This window comes from Ammodytes marinus, assembly GCF_949987685.1.
Source record: "Ammodytes marinus genome assembly, chromosome: 1".
Lineage (NCBI taxonomy): Eukaryota > Metazoa > Chordata > Actinopteri > Uranoscopiformes > Ammodytidae > Ammodytes > Ammodytes marinus.
In genome coordinates, this window is record NC_137230.1 from 15,639,490 (window position 1) to 15,654,497 (window position 15,008).

General features: G+C 38.8%; 1 protein-coding gene across 1 annotated transcript in view; it reads left to right on the forward strand.

The window, feature by feature from the left end:
- The window catches only part of trip4 (thyroid hormone receptor interactor 4), an 83,351-nt gene continuing 68,343 nt past the window's right edge, over positions 1 to 15,008 (forward strand). Inside the window, 12 exon segments of the mRNA XM_080034408.1 lie at positions 1 to 161; positions 1,050 to 1,231; positions 1,402 to 1,532; positions 4,148 to 4,316; positions 4,319 to 4,365; positions 4,495 to 4,573; positions 4,671 to 4,776; positions 4,918 to 5,133; positions 5,216 to 5,339; positions 5,440 to 5,633; positions 5,738 to 5,862; positions 5,990 to 6,081. Coding sequence (XP_079890534.1) covers positions 82 to 161; positions 1,050 to 1,231; positions 1,402 to 1,532; positions 4,148 to 4,316; positions 4,319 to 4,365; positions 4,495 to 4,573; positions 4,671 to 4,776; positions 4,918 to 5,133; positions 5,216 to 5,339; positions 5,440 to 5,633; positions 5,738 to 5,862; positions 5,990 to 6,081 — 1,545 coding nt within the window. The 5' untranslated portion in view covers positions 1 to 81.

A 15,008-nucleotide genomic window follows, 5' to 3' on the forward strand; every position in this document is an offset into this window, starting at 1 on the left:
CAGCCATTCAGTTTTGCTTTGACACGCCAGCGGTACCTTTGAGTTTAAGCGTTGAGCTTAAGGTCTTTGTAAATTGGTAAAATGTCGGACGCTCTAGTGCAATGGACCGTGGACCAGTTAAACCACAAGTTTGGGCTGGAGGCGTGTGAAGACATCGTCAAGTAAGACCTAGTTAAAGCGCTGACCAACATAACGTCTCACGAAGCTAATGTCAACGTCTACGAGATTGAAAAGCTAGCCTTCTACTGTTGTGCCGTGTTTTCACTGTTCAAATTATTCGTAGAAAAATGACATATGTAAATTTAAGGTATACCTGTGTGTTAAAATGTACTGCTTTCCCTGAATACAGAATAAGAGGAAAAATGTGGCATTACAGCTGTCACAGTAGCAGTTTGACAGGAGTGTAATTCTTCATTAGCTGACAGTTTAACAGTGTTTGCATCCCTAACATGTACGACTCTATTAAATATAACTATTTGAGGTGACGTACCGTGATTTTATATCGTGTGTCGTTTAATAAGAATACACTTGACTTTTCTTTTTTTAAACCGGAGCTACAAGGTGCTGTCAATGTGGCATGTTTTCAACGTCATGTACTGTTAATACCCAAAGGCACGATGACACCTTGAATCACCTATTACAGGCTTACACACAGTACTTTTTTTCGATGTAGACATTATTAACTACATTTCAACTAGAGATGGCTTTCAAGTAAGCTACATGTGAATGTGTGATCACACCTGTATGGATATTGTATGATGAGAAGTTGCACAATATCCCATTCAGATGAGTAACATGCAAATATACTTAGGACATTGTACTACTTACACACTTATTTTCTACATATAAAAAAAAATATTTATTAAAAAGATAGACAGAAAAACAAAAATAACTTATCAAGTATCCTAAATAGTTTTGAGAAAATGTAATTACCCTCAGCAAAAAGATAAACACACCACACAGGTTTTAATACATTTAATGTTTTCAGCATCCACTTAGTAAATAAATGTAAATTAAATCAAACTGTGATGTGTCGTCCTGCTGTATAGCTACATTCTATCCATTGAAAAGGCTGAAGAGATTGAGGAGTATGTGGGAGACCTCCTGCAGGGCACGGATGGGAGGAAAGGGCTCTTTATCGATGAGCTCCTCAGCAGATGGAAGAAGACACAAAGACAGGGCGCAGATGCCTCAAGTGTTTTCCATGACAAAGAATCGTTTTCATCAGCAGGTTGGCTAACACACATACATCTGATGTCTGCCATTGAATGTAATTTGATTGTACTTGAAAGTGAATGTCTCACGATTGCAAATGCGATTAACTGAGATCTCAGAATTCCTCTCAAATGTGCGATCTACAATATTTTTTGAAGCACAATTGGCTTTCCTTTCCTTTCTTAGATTCACAGGACATGACCAAAGACAGTCAGAAGAAGACAAAGCGCAAGGGCCGTAACAAGCAGGAGGTGATGACTGTAAACCAAACAGAACCTGAGCCTGAGGTGGTCAAAACCCCTATTGATCTGATGAGGGTGAGTACAAGTCGGCCAGCCTAAATATTTGTTCTCTTATCACCTACTTTACTCGGGTATTAATCCCGGTTTGATAACAATATCAGTATATCACACACAACACATTGAATTTATTTGTAGATGATCTATTTCATTGTTATTGTAGTGATGATTAGCTTACCTCATCAGTACCTTTCATCATATATATACAGTACAGGCCAAAAGTTTGGACACGCTCAATGCGTTTCCTTTATTTTTATGACTAGTTACTATGTAGATTCTCACTGAAGGCATCAAAACTTTGAATAAACACATGTGGAATTCTTTGCTAAACCATTTCAGGTGACTCCCTAATGAAGTTCATTGAGAGAGCACCAAGGGTTTGTAGCGCTGTCAAAAAAGCAAAGGGTGCCTACTTTGAGGAATCTAAAATATAAGACCTATTTAAGAGTCATTTCACACTTTTTTGTTAAGTACATAATTCCATATGTCCCTTCAAAGTTTTGATGCCTTCAGTGAGAATCTACAACGTAAATAGTCGTGAAAATAAAGAAAACGCATTGAATGAAAAGGTGTGTCCAAACTTTTGGCCTGTACTGTATATATACAGTCATATGAAAAAGTTTGGGAACCCCTCTCAGCCGGCATTATAATTGACTCTGCTTTCACAAAAAAAAAAGATAAAAGTGGTATGTCTTTAATTTACCAGGAACAGCTAAGTACTGGGATGTTTTCCAAACAAAGATTTTTTGAAAAGCAGTATTTGGTTGTATGAAATAAAATAAAATGTGAAAAACTGGCTGTGCAAAAATATAGGAACCCTTGTGGTTTTGTTGATTTTAATGCCTGTAACAGCATGTAAAACTGATGACTTTAAACACAAAATTGGTTGGATTATGTTGTTAAGCCTTGAACCTCATAGAAATGTCTGTTTAATCATGAGAAAAGGTATTTTAGGTGCCTAAATGCAAGTTTCACTTCTCTTTGACTCTCTGCTGAAGTGAGACAGAATGGAATCATCAAAGCAGCTCCCAAAAGATTTGAAAAACAAAGATTATTTATTGTCATGGTTTAGGGGAAGGCTACAAGAAGCTTTCTCAAAGGTTAAAATGTTCAATTTCGACTGTAGGGAATGTTGTCAGGAAATGGAAGGACACAGGCACAGTGGCAGTTAAACCCAGGCATGGAGCAACAGGAGCGCATAGGTGGAGGATTGTGAGAATGGTTGCACACAACCCACAGATCACCTCCAAAGACCTGCAAGAACATCTGGCTGCAGATTGTGTATCTGTACATCGTTCAACAATTCAGCGCAATTTGCACCAAAACATCTGTATGGCCGGGTGATGAGAAGGAAGCCCTTTCTGCGCCCACGCCACAGATACAGTGGCATGGAGTATGCAAAAGCTCATTTAGACAAGCCAGATTCATATTGGAAGAAAATGCTTTGGACTGATGAGACAAAAATTAATAAATTTGGTCATTATAAAAAGCGCTTTGCATGGCGAAAGAAGAAAACTGCATTCCAAGAAAAACACCTGCTACCTACTGTCAAATTTGGTCATGCTGCGGCCACTTAAAGGCCTACTTCACCGGTTTGAATATGAAGGTGTATTGAATTCTGAGATCCTATGTAGTATAAATGTGCGAAAAAAATTGAAATCGGTTCATCCTAGCCTGAGAAAAGGCAGAAAGAGTGTTTTTTTTAACCCTATATTTCTCTTTCTCGTGACATCACAGAAAGAGAAATATAGGGTTAAAAAAAACTTACTTTGTAAATATTACTGTGATGTCTTTTACTGTGACATCACAGTAATATTTACAAAGTAAGTTTTTTTTTTAACCCTATATTTTTTTCGCACATTTATACTACATAGGATCTCAGAATTCAATACACCTTCATATTCAAACCGGTGAAGTAGGCCTTTAAGGGACTGGGGCCCTGGTTAAAGTCGATAGTCGGATGAATTCAACCCAGTTTCAACAGATTATTCAGGATAATGTTCAAGCATCAGTCACAAAGTTGAAGTTGCACAGGGGTTGGATATTCCAACAAGACAATGACCCTTAACACAGTTCAAATTCCTGCAGAGGGAAAAGTACAATGTTGTGATATGGCCGTTGCAGTCCAATGACTTGAATACCATCGAAAATCTATGGGATGATTTGAAGCGGGCTTTCCATGCTCGGCAGCCATCACATTTAACTGAACTGGATCGCTTTAGTATGTAAGAATGTTCAAAATACCTCCATCCAGGATCCAGACACTCATCACAGGCTACCGAAGGCGTCTAGAGGCTGTTATTTTTGCAAAAGGAGGAACAACTAAGTATTGATGTCATTTTTCTTTTGGGGTGCCCAAATTTATGCACTAGTCAAATTTTGTTATGATACCTATTGCATATTTTCTATTATTCCAATAAACAAAATGACACTGCTGAATTGCTTCTGTTTCCCTAAGGTATGTCATATATGAAAAGGAATTTGCTTCTTTGAAATCCCAGCTAATGATGAACAAAAATCCCAAAAATTAGAAGGGGGTCCCAAACTTTTTCATATGACTGTATATGTATATATATATATATATATATATATATATATATATATTTATCTCTCTTCATTTTCTACTTTCTCAGGCCCAAGAAAGCAGCAGTACTTCTTCAACAAAGAAGAAAAACAAATTTACTAGCCTCTATAATAAAGATGGAGCGGATAGGTTGTCTGTCCTACTCCCGGGTCGACATGCCTGTGAGTGCCTTGCCCAAAAGCACAAACTTATCAACAACTGCATCAGCTGTGGTCGCATTGTTGTGAGCAAGAGGGCTCGGGACCCTGCCTTTTCTGTGGCAGCCTGGTACGCAAGTATTTGGTGTTCCTTCAATTTTTTTCATTACTTTACTACTCCTCATTACTTTCCTTTACTTTATTTTTCGTTTAGTATTATCCTGCATTTAGATTTTTTTTCTTGTTTTTTCTGATCCAGGTCTGCACAAAAGAGGAGCAGGAGATCCTGCAACGAGACTCTAACAAGAGCCAGAAACTTAGAAAGAAGCTTATGGGAGGTGAGAGTCAAAAATAGTCAGAATTAAAAAAATACTGAAATCTATGAATAAATGACATGGGCTGTTGCTTTGAATTACATTTTTATTTTGGTGACAGACTGTGGAGAAAGGGACTATCTCCCACACCAAGAGGCCATAATGAAGTCTGGCTTGGAGAAGGCTGTCCAGCACAAAGAAAAACTGCTGGACTATGACAAGAATAGGTAACAAAAGAACACAATTAAGGAAAGAAAAATCATAATAGGTGTTATGCTTGGTGTGTCACAATATAACTAGACAGCATGATTATTTATGAAGCGTGAATGTATTCATAAAATCAACTACTTATGTTCTGTCAACTCCAGCGTCAAGAGAACGCAGGTTCTGGATGATGAGTCGGACTACTTTGCCACCGAGTCCAATCAGTGGTTGTCGCCCGGTGAGCGAGAAAAGCTGAGGAAAAAGGAAGAAGAGCTTAGAGAACTCCGCCACGCCTCTCGCAAGGACAGGAAGATAACATTGGACTTTGCCGGTAGACAAGTGATTGATGAGGGAAATAACCTCAACCAGTATTATAACAAGTAAGTAAAATAAAAAATTACACTTAACTGTGCGCAGTTATGCTAAAATGCTACTTTTTAAAATGTTTGCAATCATTTGCAGGTTGGATGAGACCCTAACAGCTATGAGCAGTGATTCAAAATCACCAATGTATTCTAAAAGGCAAGGTGGAACGCAGGTCCTCAGAGATCTGGTCAACCCCAACATAATGCAGTCTGCACCAGAGGTAGGTAATTTTTTACATTTATACTGGGCATAACATACATTTTTGTTCTTTTTCAACACTGCCTATAGAAATATTTCTTCTTTATGAATGCACTTTCTAGTGGGTGGATGTTGGAGGCAATAAGAACTCCAGGAGACAGGTAGAGCAGGGAAAGAGTTCAGAGAAGGATAAGGGAGGAGAAGAACGCTACAACCTGCGTCTTCAAGACAAAGAGCTGCAGGAGATGTCTGACGGGGGCTGGTGTCTCAGCATGCACCAACCATGGGCCTCACTACTGGTCAAAGGAATCAAGAGGTAAGCAATTAAGATCCACAGTTTAAAGCTCTTAAAGAAACTTGTTTGCTGTCAGGCCAGTGAAAGCAGTGGCAACATTGCATTTTGTGTGTGTGTGTGTGTAGGGTAGAGGGCAGAACATGGTACACATCCCATCGTGGTCGTCTTTGGATTGCCGCTGCAGCCAAGAATCCCACCCCTCAGGAGATTGCTGAGGTGGAAGGCATGTACCGCCACATCGGCAAGAAAGGTAAACACAGCAAATCAGAAAATAAGGGTGTGAATACTGGAAGTGATTTTGATTTAAATTGCTTTACACAGCTTTTAACTGAGGTGCACACATCTCTGAAACCATTTCTATGACGATTTCTGTGCAGAGCTCAGGTTCCCTAAGGATTACCCCACCGGCTGCCTGTTGGGCTGCGTCAATATGACCGACTGCCTTTCCCAGGAGCAGTTCAGAGAGCAGGTCAGTTAATCATTGTGCCATGTATTTTTTTATTACCACTTTAAAAATTAAAACTACTAAAAAATCCATTGGATCGCGGATATGTTAGTGGCAATTCAGTGCAAATGACAAGATCAATCAAGGATCGACAACTGTAGTGTACATTATAATTATAACCCTAAATTGGAAGTGATGAAGACTTGAATAAAAGTGTGCAATGATGCCACACAAAACAACTTTGATGCTTTGGGATGTTACTCTTGGTATCACACATATGACTTTTATTGCAGGTAATTGCAACAAAACAGGCTGAAATTGTGTTTTTCACCCATGGTTGCTTTGATTGACGGTGTGATGCTGTTGTTGTTGCTGTTATAACATTCCCATCCTCCTCACCAATCTTTCTGCCCTTGAAGGTTTAGTACAAAAGGAATTTGTGTATAGTTTTAGAATTGCAGTTCAGTTTCAGGTATTGCAGCACTAGAGGCTGTTTGCGCACTGTGATTTCATAGACGTCCAGAGGCTTAATTTTTATCCATAACCGCACAAAAAACACACAGTCAAACAATGTTTCAAACAACTTTATTGTTCTCCAGACAGAAACACTTTTTTGCCTTTAAATCAGTGTGAATTACTATTGTATTGGTTGCTAGGATATTTTTCTTTCTTTGGAAATACTGTATTTGACTGAGTTGACCATACATAATACATAGCTGCAATATTGTTTATTACCAACAGAGGTCATACTGTGCCTTTTCACCAGCACCTCCCTGTCAGCTTACAGTATTTACCCACTAGACACAGTATATACCGCAAGACTAACATCTGAATCACCAATCCAAGCCCTAATTACACCAGTTACCTCCAACCGTAATGGTGATATATGCACATAACATCGTGTTAATGCAGCATACTTTCATTGCAATAATATTGCTACAGAAGACACAAATAACACCTCCTGAATACTGATTAAACAAATCCGGAAAAAACACACCACTTCATTCAAGTCATCACGTGTATAGAGTCACTCTCCGCTGTCAATGCAACCTCTCAAATGCGAATGTGTTCTTCTTCTTTAATAGTAAATGTAGTTTTGGATTAAAAAAAGAAAAGATGTCACTTTGGGTTATGGGGATGTTTCATTATGGTCTGACATCTTATTATACAAATTATTTTTTTGATTGATCAAGAAAACAATCTGCAGATTAATCGTCAATTAATATCTTGTATCTTCTAACAGCAGGCTTTAAAATATTGTAATGATAGCATTAAGCTGCTATATAGCTACACGTAGTGATTATTAAGTATGTTTACTTTGCTGCCATGTCAGTAAGAGTCATATCTCTAAACAAATACACACCCTCATTTGATAAGGTGGCAGTTGTCCTTACTTTTATTTAGTGTGCAAACACTTAATTGGCTTACTCTATTGTTGTCCTACCACACAAAACACTGTGCATGCTGGGAATTGTGTAAAACTCTTTAACACTGCATGAACATGCCCTAGCACTGCAAAGCTACAAGCCCTCGTACACATGTACACACATGCCTGTATTTGATAAGATACTGAGACAGATCACATTTGGCAATTGCATAGGCTTCTGTTCCAATGAAAAAGAGACCAATGGAAAAAGCAATGATCCCCTTTTAGTATATACTTGAGTTTCCATGCATCTTTGCACACATGTTTTCACATATGTTTCTTCCTTCATAAAGACAGTTGAATTATATTTGAAGAGTTCTGTGTTAAGATCAATTATAGAAATGTGTGCTGCTACATGGTTTGCATTTTTACTGCTGGGACCTGTAAATCTAAGGGCTTTCCCCTTTTGTGCTCTGTCCTTATTCTCTCCTCCACCACTCATTCCACCCAGGGCTGTAAAATCATGTTTGCAGGCAGTGTGACTGCCCTTTCATCCTGTGAAAGGGTGTGTGTGTGTGTGTGTGTGTGTGTGTGTGTGTGTGTGTGTGTGTGTGTGTGTGTGTGTGTGTGTGTGTGTGTGTCCACTTGCACAGAGCAGCCATAAATAACACCCCCACCCCACACAAGGCCCCTCAGAAAAAAAAGAAAGGAAGGCAAATGCAGAAAAAAGTGAAGCAACCAGAGAAGAACAACAGTCCTAATGATAGTGCCAGTTTGTTGTTTAGTGCTTATTCCAGACACCATTTTGGAAAAGGCGATACTTTTAGCTGTTTTGCTTTTAGCAGTTTAAGCTCACTTCTTTTCATGTGAGTAGAATAGTGGATGTTGTATTTTTGAAAATTAGCACATAGCTGAGCTGCTAGAGTGGGTGAGGTGTAGGATTTACTGTCCTGTGCTGGCAGTTGTGGGTGGTTAAAAGAGAGGGGGGTGGGGTAAGACAGACGGCCATTATTCTTCAGGCTCTTCTAAATCTGCCCCTAGTGATGTCTGAAATATTTAGAGAAAGTGGAATGTGGGTAGATCAGAATAACACGTGGGAAAGCCTATAAACACAGAAAATACGATAAATGTTATACATGCTCGAATATCACTGAGCCTATGTGATAACTGCCATTCCCCTGTTGGGGCGCTGTTGTACAGATAAGCACCAAAGAACCAGCTAGAAACCCCGCTGACGAACAGTGCAGAAAGACCACCCGAGGCAAAGCAGGATTTCCATCTGCTTGACTGGGACCAATTCTTTCCCTCATTAGAAATTGACTGATGTATTGATCCATTTCCCCCATAATCACTCACTCCTCCCAAATCCCCAGCCCCCCTTACTACTGATAATTGGCTGGCTATTATGATCTGTGCTCTGTCTCTCTACCCTACCCCCCATTGCTCACTCAGCAATGGGTGGAGATGTACGCCTGGCCTTGCTATTGCGGAGAGCAGAGGGGGTTGGGGAAAAGGTGTGTTGCAGAGTGAAAATTGGAAAAAAAATTTGCTGGAAGAGGCAGTGTGAGATAATTAAAAAGGATGTGCAGAGAGCTCTAGCCAAACTAAACAGGTTTATGGTCGGTAGATATGCTGCAGATGGTTTACTGCACACATAATTGACACTCAACTGTGCAGTGTTTTAGAAATTGCACATAAAGTCCAAAAGCATTGCTGTATTTTTCATATACATCATTTGTCTACACATGCACAGACCCATTTTCAATCTGTATCCAACTGCTTCACAACACGGGCGAATGCACGCACACGCCCCATACAGAGCTTGAATTGCACCATCACCTTACTCCTGTGGTGGGGAAATTGATCAATTCACACTCCTAATAAGGGTCTTATTTATTAGTTTGAAAGACCATATCAATGGCTACAGAGCTACATGTCTTAGTGAATACAAGTCAGAAAACAAGTCAGGTCTAATTCTATGGGCAGACATACAGAGAGCAAAACCAGTTCACTGTTCAGATTTGTATTGATTTATATGGAATCAATATAAGGGCAATAGTGCAAAATGGACTGTGTGCTTTGTTTATTTTTCAACATTCAAAGAGGGGTTTGAACAATAATACAGTCTGTGCTACCAAATCTTTCACAGATAAGAATATTTTATTAAACTCAGGTCTGTTGAAGGCTGACACACAGCATGTCCCCAGACTCTTATCGCCTATATAAGACACACACATATCAGATGGTTTATAGTAGTGGTCCCCAAGTGGTCTAGACTCAGGTTTCAAATTTCATTAGGTCACCGTCCACTCCTAGCCTATAGTAAATCCAATTCAGTAATTCTACAAAAGGAAAATGAACGTAAAAATGTGCATTAGGCCCTTTCCTCAAATTAATTTTGGTGTAAAACCAATATCATCTGCATATAGTATGTAACAGTATTGTCTGCATAAAATATATGTATGTAACACTATGGCCTGCATACAACATATTGTCTTCATACATTATATGTATGTCACAGTAATCAATGTCTGCATACATATAACAGTGTCCTCTGCTTACATTTTTACATGGGAATTAAAATAATGGTGAATTGTCCCATAATAAACTCCAGAGGAACAGCTAAAGAGTATTAAAGTTTATTCTGTTAATTAATCTTATATAATTAACAATAATTACATAAACACACAGAGTAGATACAAATAAATGTTAAAGAATCAAGCAGACATCGCCGGAAGATTAAAGTCGATCTTGCTCTGAAAACGCAATCCTTGTCTAGTCTCGATATACTGTGTAAAATAAGAGGTAGCTGAGTCGGTAAAAAAATCATTTCACTTACCAAACTGCACTAATTTAAAAACATATTTTTCTATTTAAATCATTTATCAGTGCTGCTCTCTTTCTGCTCTTTGATTTATCTCAGTCTTGGTGTCATTGCATCAGTGCTCAGAGGTCTACATTGTGGGTTTATCTTTTTAACATCCACTTAATTAAATAATCCCACATTTCGTCCTATATTGTAGCCTTCAGCCCTTTTTCTTAGTAAATATATTTCTCCATTGTTGCAGAATGTACAGTATGCAGTATTCAGCTCAGTAGATATATGCACACCCACACATGTCGGATAACTGAAACCATTGGCTTATACCACATCACACAGCTTCAAGCCAGCCACTTATCTGTTAAAAGAAGTGCTGGTTTTCTGTGGAATTCCATTTGTGCAAGCTCTCCCTCTGACCTCCAGAGTAGAGCTCCCTAGCTTGTTAGGCCGGTTGGAAGCTCGGACTGATGCCTGCGTTTCCTTGTGTGGTAATGTGATATTTATATGCTGAAAGCCTTCCTGCCAGCATGCCACACACACACACACACACACACACACACACACACACACACACACACACACACACACACACACACACACACACACACACACACACACACACACACACACACACACACACACTTACACTTACACTTACACACACACTTACACACAAATAAAATACGCACTCACAGGATATATTGGATGCATTCCAAGGGAAGGCAAGTCAGGCAATGCTATTTCCCCCCCCCCCTTTTTCTCTGTAGCATTGCGTGAATCCTTAGCAGTGGCTGTTCCCCTCTCTTCCTACTCCCCTCCCCCTCCATCATTCCATCTCCATATTTCCCCGGCTTCCTCTTTATCAGTATGTTTTACAGCTCAGGGCTGCAAAGTCGTATGTGTTTGTGGAGAATTCAGATCATGCCCAGTGAACAGACATGCACACTTACATGCAAGTATGCATCTCTCTCTCTCTCTCTCTCTCTCGCTCTCTCTCTCTCGCACACACATTCCTCTCCTTCTTCCCTTTTCCTTGCTGGGCAGTTTGCCATGTCATAGAGGTCAGACATCATGTGATTCTGCAGTGGTGTGTAGAATGCATTCAGCTCAGGGTCCCCAGGCACTGGATGACAACCAACCAAACCTCAGTCACAGGTTTTCAACAGCATGAAAAATACATATAATCCTCTACCAGACTTGAAATGGCCTGCTACACTGTTCAGTTCACTTCATTGAATGTAACACAGTGTCTGCCGTCTCTGTCGGTGCAGCTGTCAGTTAAGCCCCCTTTGTTAGCTCACCTTATTACTCCATGTTGTTCAGCTCAGTTAATAGGACTTGTTCCTCTTGGTGTATGCTGATCACAGGAAGTTGGAACACTGATAAAAGCAAAAACAGACAGCTTCCTTTGATAGTCTGACAGTCGGCAGTGTTGATGAAAATAAGTCTGAATCAAAGAGAGGTAACTGAATACCAAGCGGTACAAAGTGTTAGACTGAATGCTAAACAGGTTAAAATTCTTCTTTTTTAGGAATGATAAGTTAAGAAACCTATTTAACAGTTCTTGTTTAATGAGAGGCTAATTTAAAATAATACAAAACTAATGGAAAACTCTGTATTGATAGAATTTACTAGGAATGTTTTGTACACATTGAGTCAAATTATATAGTCTTCATAATGTATTGTATGTATTCAGAGTAGAAATAACGAAATAGTACCCGATACATGGCCAATATTGCAGCAACTAAAACTTGCCTTTGTTTATTATCTCTTTTGCAATAGTTCCTAAAGCCAATCATTATTTTCTTCATTCTACCATAATATATATATTGCATATCAAAGAACAGAACTGATTCACCAAATAAATTAGATAAATGGGCCTCCACCACAAAGACATCCCTTGACAAATGTTTCTAATCCTTTTAGGTTTCTACTGATTTAGTTTATTTTAGAATTTAGATATGTATTTATTTTCACTTCCCACATATCGCATGCAAACATTCCTAGCTTTATAGTGAGCTTTCTTGCAAATGCATTTTACACAAGCCATAGAGCTTGTTTATTGTGAATGCTAGCTAATTTTAATAGGTTGTAGGGAATTCAGTCATTCCGAAGAACTGAAAAAGCCTGACAGCCCAAATTTGAAAGCCTGTGATAAGTGATAATGCGGTTTAAGTGTGATTGGCTGTTGCTTATTTTGAAAGTATGTAGGTCTGTCAATATGGCTTCTTGTTTTTAGTTTATGGAACAGTCTTCTGGTTCTTGGTTTGTGCTCTTTTTGAAATGGCACTGACTGGAAAAAGGAGACCTCTTTTAGATTCGAGTGTTGTGATCTTTTTAGTGCTTTGCCACAGGCAAACACTAATTCCCCCCTACAATAAGCTCTAATGAAGCACAGAATCAATATGTTTGACATTTATCTCCCATCTCAACATCTGGTGTTTGTTTTTGATGCCCCAAAATGGCTCCTCATGAGGCCAATGTCTGTGCCAGTTTTCTGTTTTGGAATGGGGAAATGAATGAAGTTTGTGTGCCGTAGTCAGCAAGTACATACACAAAACCAGTGGGCGGTTATGTTCCCCCTGCTATGGTGTTATCAGCATTTGGAAGAGCTCTCAATTTAATCGTTATTCTTTATTCCTGTTTTGCTATCCAAATAGGAGCACGGTTATAACTTCACTCGTTACCTCCAGCTGATTGTGAGGGGTTTTGACAACCTTCCCCATGAATGCCTATGCAGTTGCTTTATGTGACACATGCCGGTGTGTGTTCACTTAAGGAAAGATCTTTATCCAGTCAAACCTTGACCAAGCAGCAGTATAACCACAAGCATCTCTCCTAGAGAGGGATAAACAGAGAGCAAGATACTCTCTGCCACTGCAGGGTCAGAGATTACAAACTCAATTGTACTCTGCTTGGTGACTTGTCTGCTCAGCAACTTCCTGCTAGCAACATCAGAGGGAAGGAAAGTATGGAAAAAGACAGGGGGGGGCAGAATGACTGTCCATGCTTCCAGTGCCATTAATCTTTCTTTGTTTGTGTAAGGAAAACTAACAAAACCTTCAGCTTCCACTTGCCAATCAGGCCACTGAGTCTGACTTGTTTTTCAGGATGTTATCACTGAAAAAAGACAGGAAAATAAAAGGAACATTTCAAATAAATACCAAAATACAACCTGAATGAATTTTGATTAGTGTCTTTAATCTTTATTCTCGTTTAATCTTTAGTCTGTAGGCTACTCTGTATACTTTGAGTAAACATTCCCTTCTGACATTTATTGTATTTATTAGGGGAGGTCGTATTTGGCTTATGAGGCTATTTATTGATCACTGTATGCCAATTCAGTTTGCTAATCCTCTACCCTTCACCATTTGGTTTCTGTTTCGGAAGAATGCTCCCACAATACAGATTCTGGAAATGTCTTCCCCTACATAGGGAATTGTGCCTTGGTATGGCAGGATAAGTGTTAATGTTATTTTCGATTAAGCTCTGGTGATATGTGCTGAGGGATGCAGAGAATTCAGTTTTTATGCCTTTATGCCAATTAATGTAAACTATGATGCTTTTCCTATACCATTTTAAATGTAGACACGATCACATCTTATTTAATGAATATGTAATTAGTAGATAGTTACAAGGCTTATATGTACATATTATATGCGGTTAAGTCATTAAAATACTGGCATCATTAAAATGGGTATTGAGAATCACTAAGGAATTTGCCACCTTACTCTCTTCATTGCCAGCTTCAACTATTTCTTACTTGTGCGTTTGCCATATTTAGTTAAATTTCTTGAAGTACTGTTGCAACAGCTCTTTTTAACACGGCACTAAGAGCAAATATGCCTTTAAATGCTTTTGCAAGCTCAGCAAGTATTGATTTACATTCAACCTAATTTTCTTCCCGTCTGAAAGCTCTGACGGTAGGTGTAACAAGAATTACTTGAAAGATTACTTGAATAATGCTGGCAGTCCACATAAACTCTACCTTGCCTGTGGGTGTTTTAAAAACATAGGTATGTCTTTACCAGCAAACTGTATTTTTTTCCATTTGGTTTCGAAAGCCTTTCATTAATTTTGAGTCCTGATACCACTATAATCATATTCGTATAGTCATCCACTCCGTTTGAACCAACTATTTGAAAAGCTATTCAGCATTTAAAAGTAAGCTGGATATTACAGAAGAATATTTTTTAAGCTCAAGCATTGTGATACTTGGCATTTGAGGAGTTCAGAGGATGGTTTCCTTTTTTGTATTTGCAAAACCAAACACACTAAAGTGTAAGGAATGGATTAAATTGTGTGTTTATCCGTTCTAATGTAAGCTGCTGGCTAATTAGCTTACTACCAGTATAAACCGCGCGTTGGTTCCAAGACCAAGGAGATAATTAACTCTTGGAAAGTTTACACAGGAACTTTAGCCATTTTGCAAGATAACATTTGCCAGACCGATTGGTTGGTTAGACCTCATCACCAGAAATCTGTCTCTTGTGATGTGAAAAGTCAAATACTAACAAGTAGTCTATGTAAGCTAGGCATTCACACAGTTAAACCAGAACTGTTTTATCCTACAGTATTCCTCTTCATACTTAAAATACTATGACTACACCACCATACAAGAACAATGTTTCTTTATATTAATGTCTTCTACATGGTTCATCAGCTGGTAAGGAGGACTTTTTGAATGTAGCCTCTAAGGGAATATTTAAGATAATTTTACAATATTCTTGAGGCAGCTGGAAACATTAAAAAGCGACGGCAACA